The 18,312-nt window shown below is 32.9% G+C and overlaps 1 protein-coding gene across 1 annotated transcript in view; it reads left to right on the forward strand.

The window, feature by feature from the left end:
- LOC111044275 overlaps positions 1-11,867 on the forward strand; it is a 277,601-nt gene extending 265,734 nt beyond the window's left edge. Inside the window, exons 24-28 of the mRNA XM_039435828.1 lie at positions 1,034-1,270; positions 4,068-4,224; positions 6,564-6,735; positions 8,857-8,928; positions 10,180-11,867. Of these exons, the coding sequence (XP_039291762.1) occupies positions 1,034-1,270; positions 4,068-4,224; positions 6,564-6,735; positions 8,857-8,897 (607 nt within the window). The 3' untranslated portion in view covers positions 8,898-8,928; positions 10,180-11,867. The remainder of the gene's footprint in view (positions 1-1,033; positions 1,271-4,067; positions 4,225-6,563; positions 6,736-8,856; positions 8,929-10,179) is intronic.
- The last annotated feature ends 6,445 nt before the right edge of the window (positions 11,868-18,312 follow it).

Here is an 18,312-nt window from a genome sequence, read left to right on the forward strand (position 1 = left end):
AAAACATGGTTTTTCAGTAATTATCCGCCATTTTTCCGCCATCTTGAATTCAATTTTATTGAATTTCTTATTGTTGGATCCTTATGGTATAAGGACCTTAAGTTAAAAATTTCAAGTCAATCGGTTAATTAGGAATGGAGTTATCGTGTTCACAGACATACACACATACACACACACACACACCACACACACACACACACACACACACACACACACACACACACACACACACACACACACACACACACACACACACAGACCAACACCCAAAAATCATGGTTTTGGACTCAGGGGACCTTGAAACGTATAGAAAACTTGAAATTAGGGTACCTTATTTTTTTGGAAAGCAATACTTTCCTTACCTATGGTAATAGGACAAGGAAAGTAAAAACAGCCATAACTCCCTTGTTTTCGGGTATTTTCGAAAATGGGACTTATGATTTAGAGAATCTGGGGTCGCTGAATTCAAATCTGAAATCAAAATTCCTCTATCTCCATTACTGGACGAGTCCATCAATGCAAGTTTTCAAAATCAGAAAAAAATTATAGAGGCCTGCTTATGTGGAAATATAATAGTAGAAAGTGCAGCGACTAAGAAGAATGTAGTGTGATTATATAAAGTTACTAAGGACTTCACTGGAAGATTTTAGAATAATATCAATTCAGTTATAAGATATATAAACGAGAAATCAATGTTTTCAGTAGGCGCTACTCCTACTGGCGGACAAGTTCTCAGTCTTTCTATCTAATAGGAATTAATGGTTGGTCAGAGAGACTAGGTTTAATTTATGATTAACGGAAAAATGTACGTTGAAAAAATTGAGGCAAAACAGGATTATTTGTGTGGTCCACTATTGTACTCGTCAAATATCTTCTTATGAATGGAAATCAATAAAATCTTATATGGCACATTCAAACTCATTTATTTGCCATGATAATGTACAGTATTTCTCATAATGAATTAATATTCATTGAGTGAACAGTATTTTTCATACTTCATACTAACAATACATTGTATATTATTTTTCAACAGAATTATTGAAGTGCGACCCAGAGACCTAGTTTGGTCATTGGACAGTTTGAGACTGATGTACATTCTACTTACTGAAGATGAAAAAGAGGCTGAAACGACTAAAATCCGGGATCTGGGCTTTTCTAAAAACCCATATTCTTTGAGAACACAGCTTTTGGACCCTGAAGCGAATCGCATGTTTCAATTTGGACGATTCTATGAGGAGAAATTTAAGCCTGAAAATGACAGAAACATGTCGTAAGTTGATCACCTGAAGTTCAACTTTGAAAGTTGAAGTTCAACGTTGACTTGAAATTCAACTTAAGAACAATGCAATCCACCGACATGACTGACCATTCGAAAAAGATGCTTGATGAATTTCCTACAAGTTTTGTTTGCTAGAGTTTTGTGATATCTTCAAAAGTTTACGCGATATGAATTCTCTTCAAAGTGTGATATTTTAAAAAACCTGGATTTTCAAATAACGTTTTGTAGTTTCAGGGCTGATAACTCTCAAAAAATGTGCCGGAAAACTTAATACTTATTATAGGATTGAAAAGCATAATAATTCTTTTTTTAATGTATAATTTCACTATTTAATGCTTCCTTTCAATAGTTATATCAACTTTAAGTTTCGGGGGTGAATTCTTCAATTCAGTTACATAGAAAAATTGACAAAGAGATTTGAAAGAAATGTCTTGTAAATAATTATTATTAAATGAAAATCCCAATTAAATGCTTTAAATCACCCCGAAGACTTCTGCTACTGCAAATATTGACAACAAGGTAAACAGCTAGATGGAAATTCGATGAGCGCTACTGTACAAAAACTATTTGTCAGCCCGAGAATCGAACCCAGTACCTCCTAATTGCCGGTCAGGGATGCTTGCCCTTACACCAAGCAGACAATCTCTGGATAGCAGCGCTCATTTCAAGTAATTATTTTTGTACAGTAGCGCTCATCGAATTTCCATGTAGCTGTTTACTCTGTTGTCAATATTTGCAGTAACAGAAATTATCGGGGTGATTTACAGCATTTAATTGGGATTTTCGTTTAATAATAATTATTTATTAATTAGCATTTGAACAAATGCATCTTCCAATTTATTTCCATCTGTAAATGTCTTGTACCCAACAAAAGAATGTGCAGCTCTATTGGGACTAGACATATCGTGAGGTAGACATATCAAAAGTGTCCATCTCTACCCCATTTTCTAAAGTAGTGGAACTGCTAAGTCGACACTTGTTGCAAAGTTGAAGAATCCACCCCCGACATTACAGCTGCTATAACAATTGCAGTAAAGCATCAAATTATAAAGTGAAACATCTAATTGGAGAAAATTCAATGCTCTTCAATCCTACTGCGATCAGTAATAAGCTCATGATCAGCATAGATTGTTTTTAATTAGATCCCTCATTTTGAATCCAGCTTCATTTTTTTCAATATGACCATTTAATATGATTTTTCTATATGATAAATAATTTTGATACAGGAAAAATGGCGAAATCCGCACTGCTATATCTCCAACTGTTTCAAGCTGATTCACATTCTAATATACTAATAAATCATACAACAATGGAATAAATGACTAGCCTAAGTTGAAAATTTAAAAATAATCAGAAATATCACATTTTACTTTTCTAAGAAATAGAAAATTTCAATAGAAAAGTAGTTCTCCTACAGGTACCTTGGAAAGTGACCATTTCTGCACTGATTGCAGGTCACAAAAAATCACTTTTCCGCTCTAGTGCGCAAAGTATTACTTTGCGTACTCCTAATACTTTGCGTATTATCTTGCAGCCATCCCAATCAGCTGTTAACATTGTTGGCGTGTATTTTGAATGCGAATTTGTTCTATTTATATTTTTCTGATTTTCGAATAAATAAAAATGAGAACTCATTAAATTATACATTTTTAATATTATCAATTATTCTTTATTTCAAATAATAGTTTTTTCATTCATACATTGATTGATTGAAAAATTATTTAGAAATTAAGATTTACTCAAAATTATTAAAATTTTAAAATTGATTGAATTAATTTAATTTGTAATTTGAATGAATTATCGATTATTAATTTTCAACTGGATTATCAAGTTTAAAATAAATTAAAGTAGTTATTAATAACAAAATTATACAGACAAACATTTGATGGATTGCAGCCATAATCAACCACTTTCCATATTCAATGGTAACTGTGGGAAAAATTTAATGTGAAATACGTGCGCAAAGTTCCTCTGCTGCACTTAAGAAAACATTCAGTAAACGTTTCTTTCGGTGCAGCAAACTGTCACTTTGCGCACTAGTTGCACAAATAACTATTTTCAATTCAAATAGGATCCTCAATGAAGCATCTTGTCAAATTATCCTTGTGAAAAATATCAAGCTGTTTCTATAATATTCACCAACACTGTATACTGAACTTCCGTAGCGTGCAAAATATTGACTTCTCTGAATTTGCGTACAGAACGAGGGAGTTGTGCTCAATCAGGACCTCCTAGATATCAGGTCCTTCATAGATGCCACGATGCCAATAAACAGCTGGCAGTTATAAATTGAGTGCTTGCGTAGCAGCCTAGAGATCTCCCGTTCAAACCCGCTTACAGCCAACATTTTTTTATCAGGTCATTCCCGTGATATCGGATGGGCACGTTAAATTGTCGGTCCTGGCTGAAGTATGACATTCGTAAGGCTCATTGATGGCTTAAGTTATAATATATTTAGGCGAGGTGGAACTTTGTCAGGGCCTACCCACCAATAAAATCCATACGAATATTATTACTATTACTAGGCCTATAAAAACATTTGAAGTCATTAATAGTTACTATTCAAAGACAGTTTGGCCAATGACTGTCACGATTTTGATCGGCTAGCTCGATCACGTGGTACTTATCCGCAAAACTTTATGATATGTGAAGTATAAATATGTACTATTCCGAACAAACTTTATAACCCTATCTAATTGCATTGGAAATTTGAAACTTATCACTTCTCTTACCGATTGGAAACATATTTTCGACTCACTTCACCTTTTCCGTGTTTTATACATTACAGGTGCATTAAATTTCCTTGGGACCCAACATTCATGCCAGATTATCTTCCGAGGGTCGGCGAATACAATGATGGGCGCTTGTACATGATGAACAAAGACATGTTCAATGAGGCTTTTGAAGTATTGAGAATGCAGGTTTTTCTCTGCACCAACGCAATGGTAAGATAAAACTTATTATTTAACTATGATTACCTTTTAAATCATTCTCTGCCTTTTAGCGCTGGGGATGAGGACTTTTCAAATTGTAACCTCGTAGCTATATAGTATTTATAGTTATAGTCCAAATGGAGCTACAGAGTCAAAAAACGTGTTCTTGACATTCCCTCTAAGCATTTTCGCGGCCTGAAAATTCCACACACAACACTAAATTGCTTCAACTCTGATAAAAATGTTATATGATTTATATTTTTCATGAGAATTCTTTGCCCTACAAGATATAATATTTAGGAAATTTCTTAAACTGAAACTTTGTATGCAATACTGGAGACGGGTATTTTTATCAAAATTAGTTGGAGGAAATGTGATTATCCAGAGAATCAATGCAAAATGATATTCATTTTTGTTTTGAATTTATATTTCACTAGCAGGTTACCAGTGCTTCGCACTGGGAAAAAGTTTGTGTTTGAAATGCAATCTCCTTACGTCCAGGAAACACGTCCAGAATCACTTCGATAATGTTCACCAGAGTTGAAAATTCTCAGCATAAAGAGAAGAAAAGAGCTTGATTCAACTCGCAGCCTTTGATTTATGAGCCACCCATTTAAGCAATAATTAATTAAGCTAAGGAGTCACTTGGAGAAAGCTCTATTTGGTTAGGGACAAAAAAGATAACTTTTAAAAACATCAATTTTCCTTTCCTCGGACTCCTCGTGGACCACTTCTAGAGCTTTCGCGGACAACTTATTGAGAACCAGTGATCTATATAAATATGTAGAGAGATAAATTTCAATTTTGTGTATTTCCTCATCCCATTTATTGGATCGAACTTCAAATAATCCAATTTCAAAATATTTTTTGTGGCTCAATTGAATATAACATTTTATGAAATATTTAACCATGATTAAGTGCTGATTGAAGACGTCTTGACTTCTCTGATTGATTCTCTTCAGTACTGAGTACCCAAAACATGTTGGTACAATAGCTATTGATATGATTTTCGAGTTGCATTACCACGAGCAGTAGTTAAGATTAGAAATATCACTAAATATAAACAATAAGGTGATGGTTATGAGTGTTATTTTTCAATTTCTTACATGTTTATTAAATTCATCAAGTAGTACTATGGCTAGAATAATTAGCTCTTCCAGAGTTTATATTCAATGTTGTACTTTACAATATTTTCGACAGACCTATTGACTGAATAAAACAAATTATTTAAATGTTATGGAATCTATTGTGATGAGAATTCCATCATCCTTCTAGAAATAGATATAAGAACTTTATTGATTGCCAATGGAACAAAATTTATTACAATATCATGACACATTTCAAAAGTTTTATGGTATTTTTTGGGGAAATTCAGCTTTCAGGTTACGTTACCTACCTTTCTTTTTTACTAGATATTATCTACGATTTACTATTTCAAGTTCCAAAACTATATTGGGAATATAGAAAAAACACGATAGAAATTATATCGAAGTTGATAATCACAAAAATATACTTTAATAAGTAAAATCAAGCGATTTTACTTATAATCCCATATAAGCTCCATTGTAAAATTCAAATATTTGGAATCTTCATGGCGGCGGCGGGAAAAAAATTCCAATGGTCATACTGTGGGTATAGTTACTGTAGTTCAGACGTGAAGATGCATCATTCGTGTATATCCTCCTTTCACGTACTTCACATCCCGTAGGATCATCACTACACGTCTGAACTACTGAACTGAAATTTTGCACATAGATTGACAATTATTTACCGTAGATGATTATAGGGTTATTCTTCTTCTATTAACTAATTAATTTTAATCTAATATAGAACGAATTCAACCAATTTGTGATTCGATGTTCACGCCAATTCTTTTCTTAATTCTTTTCTTATAGATATGAACCGATAAACAAAATAAAGTCAAAAGTCAGAATCGTGACATTGAATGACATGATTCAATTTAGAAGTTTTTTTTTTAATTTAAAAATGATTTTAGTGTGTTTTGAATTGCAAATTGAGTGTGCATTAATTGTAAATTAACTGAAGAATGTTGAGGTGATACATAACCTAGCTACATTTGGACTATTGTATAAATTAGAATTGGAACCGTTTTGGGCTTATAAGCATGTGCTACTTTTCTGTAAGTTGTGTAATTCTGAATGATTGAATAAATAAATAATGAAACACGATTTTTCATAATCCTCTAATAAGCTTGAAGTTTGTAGACATCACCTTCAGCCGGAACAGGATTATGATTTTGTATTCAATGTCTTATTTTAGTCTCAAATGTTAGATTGATTATAAATCTCATGTTAAGAGTGATACTAATTTATAATTATTATATCTTTCAGGACGAAATGCTTTTTGTGGAGACGATTTATAAATCAAAAATACCAATTTTTGCTGCGAGACTTACTGATGGCACCGCTATAAAAGCTCTCACCGACCCCGATGGCAGTATTCATTATGAAGTGCACGAGTCTGTGTACATGGATGTATCTGCTTCAAAAGTGTTAGCATATGGTGAGAGTTTGGTATTTTACCAAGGATTTGCATTCCGTCATTTAAACGTCAGTTATTGCTATTTCTCGTTTATGAAAATGGAAAAATCCAGTAATTCCTACGTGAATATAGTTGTGAAATTTGTAAAAATGAAAAAATCTAGTAATTCTCACGTATGACTTGAATAAAGTGTTATGGAACAACACTTGTTTGTTATCAAGTTCCAATAAGACAAAACTTTTGCCCATCACGAATTCTAATCCTTTTATAATAATAATTCGTATTATTCCTATATATATTATTATTATTATTATAATTCCATCTGTAGACCTTTTATTATCCACCTTAAGTAGAGTGTGGATAGAACTTTGGGACCAGGATTTTGGGACCAAACAGGAGAGAGAGGGATTTGGGACCAAGTGTACGGTCTCTACCTGCGAGGTGATTAGCAAACAATAGTCGGCCCTTTAGACAGGTTCACACGCCTCTGTCATTGAATGAGAACCATTCATAGATTCATTTTAAAAAATAGTTTTGTGTACTGAGTAGATGAGCGATTTATTTTTATCACAGACACCTTCAGAATGTCTCTTTTTCAACATGTTTAGATCCAAGTTTTTTGATCTGATGAGAACTAGAAATTCATATTTTCTTGATCAAGAAGTGGTAATTCAACTTTGAAATCTGAATAAGTGAATATTCAAAGTATATTGAATAAATATTTATATATAGTTGGATAGGCCTCAAGGCCTGCAACTGACTCGCTAATTCTATGGTTCAACTCACACTTACGCGACTCAGGTCGAGAAGAGGAGACTCGACTCTAGTCGAGAGCATGTGTTTTCAAATGGTGACTGAACTCAGACCAGTCGATTCTAGTCTAAGCGACGTCATCGTTTGAAAACACATATGAATAAAACCAGAGCAAATGCTCATGAGCAAGAGCATGGAGCATAAGGTTTTGCTCATGAGCAAAAGGTAGAAGCAAAAGCTTTTGCTCATTTTTATAAGAATAAGCTTTACCTTATACTCTTACCTTATGCTCCTGAACTCTGGAGCAAATGCTCACGTATTTTAAAGATTTTTCATCAGCTGATTCGCTTTTGTAGCCTCACGGAAGCGCTAAATATGCAAGTAGGGGGCACCGCTTGTGTTTGCGTCGTCTGCTCTGTTTTCTTTTTTTATGAATAGAGTTTTAGGTTACATGAGTTTAGAAATTTTGAAATAATAGCGTGAAAAAATGTCATCTCTCATAATCTTCAGCATATTCTTATAATATCAATAGTCTTCTTATAATCGTCTACACTCTCATCTTCTTAAATGCCTATTTCCTATTTTGTGATGGCTATCTTTATATCTTTTAGGTAGCTATCTTTCGAATTTATTCTTTTGTAGGGATAATGATGATATATATCATGGTTGAATATAAAAAGAGTTTTATAGTTCTTAACTATTGGTTGTGTATCTGGTATAGTTTCCTCTTCCTCATACGAACTAGTTGAGCCATTTTACTATGAGCAAAAGGTGATAAGCTGCTCTGGACTAGACTCACCTTTTTTGAAGCATTTGCTTCAAAAGTTGAGCAAATGCTCTAGTTTATTTATACAATTTTGAGCAAAAGCTTTACTTTTGAGCAAATGCTCAAACTATTTTTTTGAAGAACATGAGCAGAAGGTTTTGCTCACGTTTATTCATAGAAAATGAAGCAAATGCTCCATATTTTAGAAGTATAAGCAAATGCTCAACTTTATTCATATGGCCCAATGGGCCCTATATATTCTCTCGACTAGAGTCGAGTCTCTTCTCGACCTGAGTCGCGTAAGTGTGAGTTGTTAAGCCTATGAGATTAACGCCTTAGTTATGAAGTACACTGTCCAACCATCGGTTGGAAACACCTGACTTCACCTGTGAAAACCCATCCATATGCATACAGACTGATCGCCACATGCGTATCAGTATAATATGCTTTGACATCCAATATTAAGAGTATTTAACGTGTGTTTATTGAATAAGGAGATATTATTATTATACATACAAAATAATATAATTACGAAGAATCACTAATACCCTTAAATCACTATATAATAAAATTATAATATATATTATTTCAAAATAATAATATGTTTGTTATTCACTTTGCAGACGGTGAACTACCAGTGATAGAAATTCGTGGTTCGAAATAGGCCCTCCTTCAAGCCTCCTCCAACATACATGGTGAGAATCAAGTCAATGCTAATTATTTCTCCTATTTATTTAACAATGAAAATTGTTTTATTGTAATAAGTTTTGTAATGAGTATTTTCAAGGATACCGATGAAATGAATTTAATTACACTACATAACGAAGTAATATCCCGTTGACCCGTTTCTGGATTCACAGTCTAACATAGAATTTTTTTCAGTGTTTAACTGAGAACTGTTGTCAGATTTTTTGGCTTCTCCCATTCACTCCTATCACTATTAACATGTTTTGACACTGTTAAAACTTTACACCAGTTTGTGATTGGCATGATTCAAACTTCTCATTATGCCTATAGTCTGTATCAAAATACGATCTTACGACTACTTTTGACAATTGGAAAAATAATTTCAATTATTTTCTGAGAAACTTTTGCGTACATCATCCTTTTATCTTTGAAACTAAAAAGTTTCTAGCATGTCGAAAATGTCATGATTTCTGCTGGAAATGTTTTGACATTGACGAATTAATCATTAATTAGGAAGTAACTATGTGTACTAAAGTACACATTTTCTCGGTTATTTTGATGTAGATTCTTATTTATTACGACACCTCATGATCCTGAGAGAAATGGTATTTGAAAAAAAAATCATATTTTCGTGATGTTTTTAATTTCATCGAGAAAATTTAATATCCTTTCAATCTTTCAACACTGAAACTTTTTCAGCGCTACCGGAATATCGGAGATGATATTATAAATTGGAAATTTTCACAATTTGGCAACACTGTAATTTCTTCGGATTGAGGGCCAAGTCTCAAATAATTTTATACAAGCTATAGGCTAGTTAAGCATTTCTTCTGTTTCAATTATTCCTCTTCAGATAGTATTTATTCCTTCTCTTTAGATTTTCTTGTAAAATTCACATTTTATCTCTCCCCTATATTATGAATGTAACTTTTTGAATAATACAAGTATGATCATAAATGTATTAAACTTTGTGAAATTGATTTCTTTTAATACTCAATGGATGATTCGGGATTTTATGTGAAAGAAGAACATTTTAGTTGTATGCGATTCGGTTACGAGATTAGTTTAAAGTAAAATTGTACCACTCACTACAGCTTACACAGTTACTGTTGGTAGTGCGAGAAAAGTTATTGAATTCAATCCATATATTTCCAACAGGATTTTTCAACTTTTTTCAACTTTAAAGCAATGAATTCTTTGGGATTTATCTAATATTAATATTTCTAGTTTCCATATCCATAATTTATTTTTTTTTTCAGGGTTTCAGGAGGGACTTCCATAAAGAAAAATGCTTGAAGATAACTTTAACACATAACTCTCCCACTGGTACACCAGTTGACCAGTATATTACATTGTTGTTTTTTCATTTAATTCATAGTTTCATTTAACTGAAGGTGATAAATAAGATATAACATTAATTATGAACTAAACCATGTAGAATAAATTCATACTGTTATAATGGTCGCAAGTAGTTTACCAGAGAGAAGTTTACTGAGAAAATTCAACATTTTTATCGTAATTTTTTTAGAGGTTATAGTTGAAGGCTGAAAGTGGACGTATTCGAGTGAAATAAAACAAATCTGAGTTATTTTCAAAGTATCTAAACAAAATTTGATGACTTACTGAATTGACAATAAGTGGCACCCACTAAATACAAATATGTAACGAGATGCCAATAATTTTTATTTTTTCATTCAAAAACATGAAGTTTCTAGTAATGCTATACAACATTTCAATTCTGTCCAATGGAATAGAATTGCAAATCTATCTGTTTGCAAACAGGATTCCTCCAAAAATTGCTTCGTCCATAACACAATAATAACAATGATTCATTATAAAGAATACAGAGAAGTAAGAATAATTAAAATGAAGTGGAAATTCTTTTCGAACTTGGAATATTATAAAAGAAGGAAATATGCAGAATATAACTTAATCACTACAAGTTGCAATACTACAATAAATTAGGATAAACGACAAGGAAAAAATCTTATTGAATTGATAAGGCCTCATGTTATCTTATTCATCACCTCATGTTATTATTTTCTCTTGAGTGGAGACTTTTGCACATCTAATGGGTATTTTGGGGATTTGTTTTTTGCACACTTTAGATCTAGAACTAATACTATGAGGGGAGAGTTATCTTCAGTATTGATATAGCTTTTTGTTTCATATTGGCAGTATGGACATTACAAGTGTGAGATATTGCAATTAGTTAAGATTTAATATTCTTTCAATTCCACTACCAATTATTGACAACAGAGATTTTGCTATCAGCTCATAAGGCCCTATACCTGTGAAAATTCTCTAGAGTGAGATTTCTGTAATTTTGAGGCTTTTAACAATAATTATATGCCTGGTTTGATACTCTTCAAGAATGAAATATTATAATTCACTGGATTGTGAATGATAGCTGTTCAATTTTTTGAAATTGAATGGTATTAAAATGATTTCATTAACCAATGTCTGTGAATAAATTGAATAAACTTATAAACATCAAACATTAGGAACTTCTATTCGTAATCTTGTTGAATTTCATACAGTAGCAATAATATTACTTGCATTCGGGATGTGACGAATGATGATACAATAAATAAATAGTTGAATTTGATATTAATTTGGAATATGACAAATTTTTTATTAGGTGGAGTTAGGAAATTTCAGTTCTTTCTACCTATCAAACACATTTCAGAATACAACGAAATTGTGTTCAAAAGTTGGCTCATTACTTAAATATCCCTGAATTGAATCATTTTCAGCAAACAACAATCAACAAACTGAGAAAACAGTATAGCAAAATCTCCTGAGTCTTATTAGTTGAGTTTTTCAAATATGTTATTAAACGCTCTAATTATCTATGAATTAAAGTTATTGATTTTGATTGAATTTCAAGCAAATGTTTCCAAAACTATTTGAATCATTGTTCTTAATAAATGAAGTTTGAATTGAATCTATTGTTTTTATAGCTCTTCATCACCTACTCTTGAATAGTACATTCTCCACCACTCCACCTTCACATGACTAGCATTATGGAACTTGAAATCTCAATATCAGATCATCTTAGTATATATCAGATTATCTTAGGGATGAAGTGGCCGTAGATCAGTGAATTAGATGCTGGCCCGGGTTCAAATCCCGTCCCGAGCAAGGTATTTTCCTCGAGCCATTCTCGTGTTTCGGTTGTACACGTTAATTCGTCGGTTCCGGCTGCCTAAAAACAGTCGTTAGGTCATGTCAGAGGCTCTCGAAGTTATAAAGGTAAGAATGAGAGAAAGTATAGAGAAGTGAATCAACTAATTAAGATAAATATTAAGGAGGCCAAAGAAGAATGGGTTTTGGAGAACTGTAAAGAGATAGAGGAATGTGAAAGTAAGTTTGACAGTTTTAATATGCATAAAAAGATTCAAGCTATGACTGGTGGAAGAAAGGCAAGGGTGTCTATTCTTAAGGATAAAAATGGTAAAATAATTGCTGACATAAATGAGAAGATGAAGAGATGGACTGAATATATAGAAGAGTTGTTTAATGATGATAGATCAATAGTAAATGAGGTTCATACAGAAGGAACAGGACCAGACATTCTTAAGAGTGAAGTAGAGTATGCTATTAAAAGATCTAAGGGGAGAAAGGCTGTGGGTCCGGATGAAATTCCTGTGGAATTGTTGAAGCTCATGAATGACAGCACACTTGAAATAATGGTAAATCTTTTTAATGCCATCTACCAGTCTGGTATCATATCACACGAGTGGCTTCAATCAACGTTTGTGCTTCTTCCAAAGAAAAATAATGCTAAGGAATGTGCTGAGCATGGAACTATAGCCTTGATGAGTCACACCCTAAAAGTATTCCTCAAAATCATTCATAAAAGAATTTTTAATAAGTTGGAGGCTGATATGAGTGACACACAACTGGGTTTTCGAAGTGGCCTTGGCACAAGAGAAGCATTGTTTGGAGTAAGTGTATTGATGCAAAGATGCCTGGATGTAAATATGGATCTTTATATGTGTTTTATTGATTATGAAAAAGCCTTTGATAAGGTACGGCATGACAAACTGTATGAAATTCTCAAAGGTAAAAATATTGACAGTAGAGATATTAACATAATCACCAATTCATACTGGAATCAAACAGCAAAGATCAGAGTTGAGAATGAGATGACTGGGGAGATTTGTCGTGGTGATCGTCAGGGATGTGTCCTTTCACCACTCTTGTTTAATGTTTACAGTGAAGCCATTTGTCAAGAAGCTTTAATGGAGCAAAATGTTGATCTCTCCATAAATGGAGTAACTATTAATAATTTACGCTATGCAGATGACACACTTCGGATAGCGGGAAGTGAGAATGAGTTGCAGCAATTACTGGAAAATGTGAATAACTACAGCAATAACTATAGGTTGAAGCTGAATCTTAAGAAAACCAAGTGCATGATCGTCTCGAAAAAGCAGAGAGTGCCAATTAATATTGTAGTGGACAACACACCTATTGAGAGAGTCACAGCATATAAGTATCTTGGAGCATGGATTACTGAAGTGAACGATCAGACCAGGGAGATCAAAGGACGAGTGGAAATAGCACGACAGGTGTTCATAAAAATGAAAAGATTTCTGTGTAGCCGAGATATTAAACTAGAACTTAGAATACGCATGCTGCATTGTTATGTGTTTTCTACATTGCTGTATGGCATGGAAGCATGGACTTTAAAAGAGTCAAACATCAAAAACATCGAGGCATTTGAAATGTGGTGCTATAGAAGCATGTGGAGAATACCATGGACAAGAAAAGTGACAAATAGGGATGTAATGTTAATGATGGCAAAGGAATCTGAAGTTGTTGCGACTATAAAGAGAAGAAAATTGCAATATTTGGGTCATGTAATGAGGGGTGAAAAGTATGAGCTGTTGAGACTTATATTGCAAGGAAGGATCATGGGAAAGAGGAGGGTGAGAAGAAGAAGGATATCCTGGCAGCGTAATTTAAGAGAATGGTATGGCTGCAGCTCAAGAGAACTATTCAAGGCTGCAATCAATAAAGTGAAAATTGCCGTGATGATTTCCAACCTCCGATAGGGAAAGGAACCAAAAGAAGAAGAAGAGGCTCTGAAATTGATCAGGTGGGACCTGAAAACTCCGATACCAGACCACAGCCAACCAGGACACTCAATATTATTATTATTATCTCTTATTATTATTACCTAGAACTTTAATCTCAGGGCCGGTTTCCAGGACCCTTTTTTAAAAATCGAAAACACTATTAAACCTATTCAGTAATATTATGAATTAAATGTCTCATTATTGACCGAGCGAAGTGAGGTCTAAGATTCAAGTCGACGGTTTTGCATTTCTCTTAATGTTTAAATGTTTGAATATTTATATGTTGCGCATTTACGGCGAAACGCGGTAATAGATTTTCATGAAATTTGACAGGTATGTTCCTTTTTAAATTGCGCGTCGACGTATATACAAGGTTTTTGAAAATTTTGCATTTCAAGGATAATATAAAAGGAAAAAGGAGCCTCCTTCATACGCCAATATTAGAGTAAAAATCAGACTATAGAATTAAAGGGTCCTGGAAAAAAGGTTATTCATCATAAATCAGCTGACAAGTGATTACACACATGTGTGGAGAAGCCAGTCTATTACTGTATTTGTATAAGGTCTATAGTTTCAATCAAAAACTTTGAAGAGGTATGCATCTTTAAGCTGGGTTTACACCAAAGTTATTAACAAAATGTAAATAACTTAATCCTTATAGATTCTATTAGATTGAACGGAAGTTGACAAACACACATCTTCATCATGTGTATGATAAGCTAGGTTCAATATAATATGATCTATAAGGATTGAGTTATTAACATTTTGTTAATAACTTTGGTCTAATCGCAGCTTTAAGCTAACAAAATGTTAATAACTTAATCCGTAAAGATTCTATTAGATTGAACATAACGTATCATACACATGATGAACATATGTGCTTTTCAAGTTCGGTTCAATCTTATAGATTCTATAGGGATTAATTTATTAACATTTTGTTAATAACTTTGATGTAAACCCAGCTTTAAGGTCTTTGGTTTCAATATTTTGTTCTGCAGTCATGGTATTATTATGCGTGCCCATTAGTATCAATAATCTCACATTCGAAAAAACTAAATAAATAGATGATTAAAAATAAACAAATGAACTAAATAATGCTGGAGAAAGTATGATATTCTTGATTGTAAAAAATTAATTTTCATCAGATAGAAAGATTATCACGGAACTGGATGTGATATAAATTATCATATGGAATACAAATTCAAACGTGAACTTAGTTTGTTAACATTTTAAACAAGTGATATCAGGTACTTGTGAATGAGAATACTGCGTGAGGTCTACTGTTCACAGAACTACTAGTATTCAATAAATGTTCTGGAAATCAGGCCTTAGATTATTACTTGAAAAGCTTTGAATCTTGAACATTTGAAGGCGCATAGTATGCAACCCGCAAATCACCTATATATCTACAGCTACTTGTATACAGCTATATCCATATCTATACCTATATATCTATATATTATATAGATTATATATTAGTATATATAGTACATACTATATATACTTATAGTATATAGTATATAGTATTATATATTATAGTATATATTATATATACCTATATATCTATACCTACTATATCTACAGCTCTCTTTCATAGTGCGATTCACTTAAATCTGTCAGCATGCTTTGTAATAGGTGCAGCAGAACCGTCAAAATTTGTGTGAGAATAATGTTTGCTTGGATCCCTCCAAATGCTGCTTTCTTTAGTAGTTACGACTCACAAGACAAATTTTCATCTCAATGGATAAGTAAATAATCAAAACTTCTGCCACTAAGCTGAAAACCCTCAAATTATTCATCAAAGACCACAAAACAACGAATTATTGATGAAACCATCCATACCCATGTTGGAAAAAAAACAGAAAAAGTCCAAAGTACGCAGTGTTTTATTTTGTTACAAAATGCAGTACATAGCTTGATATTGTTCTGAGTGTTTAGAAAAACTGAAAACTGAAGACTGTAATTGAATCCAGTTTTCAAGTCATGATAACATGCCTGCTACTAATGCCGTTTGCACAGTTTCAGTTCAAAAACTAAATCCTATACTATTAAACGAGTAATTTCTCTTTATATGTTTAGATGTTCAGATGTTTTGATGCTTATATGTTTGTATTTCACCGGATCTCGAAAACGGCTCTAACGATTCTCACGAAATTCAGAACATAGTGTGTTTATAATATAAAAATTCGATTGCACTAGGTCTCATCCATGGGAAAACTCGGTGAAGGACATTTAAAGGTTAATTATCATTCGTCCTTGGGAAAATAGCTGATAATGATTATTTCATCGTCTGTTGATGGAAGTGAGTGAGAGAGTTCATGTGTGTGGGACTGTGTCCAAATACAGCTGTTGAACTTTTGTAATCATTCAATCAGGTACTTAGTGCCGGTTGCAAAAAATTCGGGTTATTTCCAATCCTGATTAATCCAAGTAGATCCATCTTTTTGAAATGGTCTACTTTGATTTGGTTCACGTGGAATTAATCAGGATTAAAATTCAACCGGCTTTTGTGCAACAGGGCCTTTGTGAGGGAAATTTTTGCATTCCTCTGGGAATTAATCTTGATTTACTGTGATTAGATAAAGCATTCCTGTATGAACTAGGAATGTTATTATGATTTCTGCTCTCGTAATAAATTTTTTATGCTTTTGAACTCCAGAGCGAAGCTCGGTCCCCGATATTTTCATTTTAAACTGAATAAAATCCATATCAAGTCTAGTTCGTTATAATGTGATTCATTTTTAGTTTAAACCACCAGCTGATTAAATTCAGTTCAAGATTTGACTGTGCAAACGGCCCTAAGTAACCACTTAACTAATTGCTATAAAACTATAAATGTTTGCTATAAAACTATAACTACGTGTACAATGATATATTATCAATGTATTCACTGATACGATAAGGATCTCTGAATGAGTATGGAATGGATAATTCGTTTATGAGGATTGATATAAAATATTCAACAAATGGTCAGAGAAATCACTGTAGGATAGCGAATCAAACTATAAAAAGTTGAAGCTTCATTCAATCACGTTACATCAAGTGAAGTTTCCATTTCTGATAATCTGTTCACTCTCCTGGTTGTGATATTGAGAGGGATATGAAAAGAAAAAGAACAATTCTTAAAGACATCTGAGGATGGAATAAGTTAAGGAGAACCCATAATAGAGTCTATACTTAGAGTTTCAGATTAGAAAAGCAGGTAACTCGTGTTCTGCGAGGGTCTAACTGAAAACTTGACCTACTGGAATCTTGAAGGATTTTAAATAGCCCTATTACCGTCCTTGGTAAATCAAGAATCTATATGCAAAATTTCAAGTTAATCAGTTTAGTAGTACAGCCATAATATGTTGTGCTTTCAAATTCGTTTCCTCAATGAATTAAGCATGTTGAAATAGGAATATGCTGCCTTCATCACCTGAAAAATAGGAAAAAATTATTGGTTAGCATAGACATTTTTTCTGTCATGAAAATGTCTGAGCAAGTAGTCTATCTAAAATTATATTATGATTTTACTGGAAATTGATGAAGGTATCATTGTTATATTCATCAGTATTGGATTCAAAGACTCGAAGTAGTCACGACCAAAAATTCATTGGAAAATTCAGCTTCAGGTTCTATTATTTTCATACGCCTTTACCAATCTCTGATGAACGGAACCTAAAGCAAATATTAGCAACTGCTTCGATCAGAAGACATCAAGCCCCGCCTAATTTTTCCTGATTGTTGAAGAAATTATCCGAGACCTAGTTCAAACTCTTGTCAATGGATCGCAGTAATAACTAGATGATGTACTACATTTCTGACAAATTATTTTTGAACTGATCAACTCTAGACATGATTTTGGGATACAGTCAAACATCCCTGAACTTGAATTTGCTGAGCCTGTGAATCAAGTTTGAAATTTTCTGTACTGATTGTTCTCGAAAAATATTTGAAAACTCCAAGGAACGCTTTGGCGTAAGTTTTGATAGTTTTTATATCTTCTAGAACACACCTTTCCTAGTCCTTAGCTGAAAATACAGAAAGGAAAACACTTTTGACAGCCATTCTGGCATACAAAATTCAGATCGAAACCTATCAAAAAAGCTACGTAATAAGAAATATACACACCAATTATGATTATATAATTGAATATTTTGATTACTTGAATATTCAAATTATGAAGGATTACTGGTATCCTTATATTTTATTTCAAACACGAGCAGTTTCGGAAATAATGTATAAGTGTCAAAATAAATTTCTGTATTATTATGGATTATCAATATAATATTTTTGGAGGATTAGAAAAATAAACTAGAAATA

This window comes from Nilaparvata lugens, chromosome 9 (assembly GCF_014356525.2).
Source record: "Nilaparvata lugens isolate BPH chromosome 9, ASM1435652v1, whole genome shotgun sequence".
Classification (NCBI taxonomy): Eukaryota; Metazoa; Arthropoda; class Insecta; order Hemiptera; family Delphacidae; genus Nilaparvata; species Nilaparvata lugens.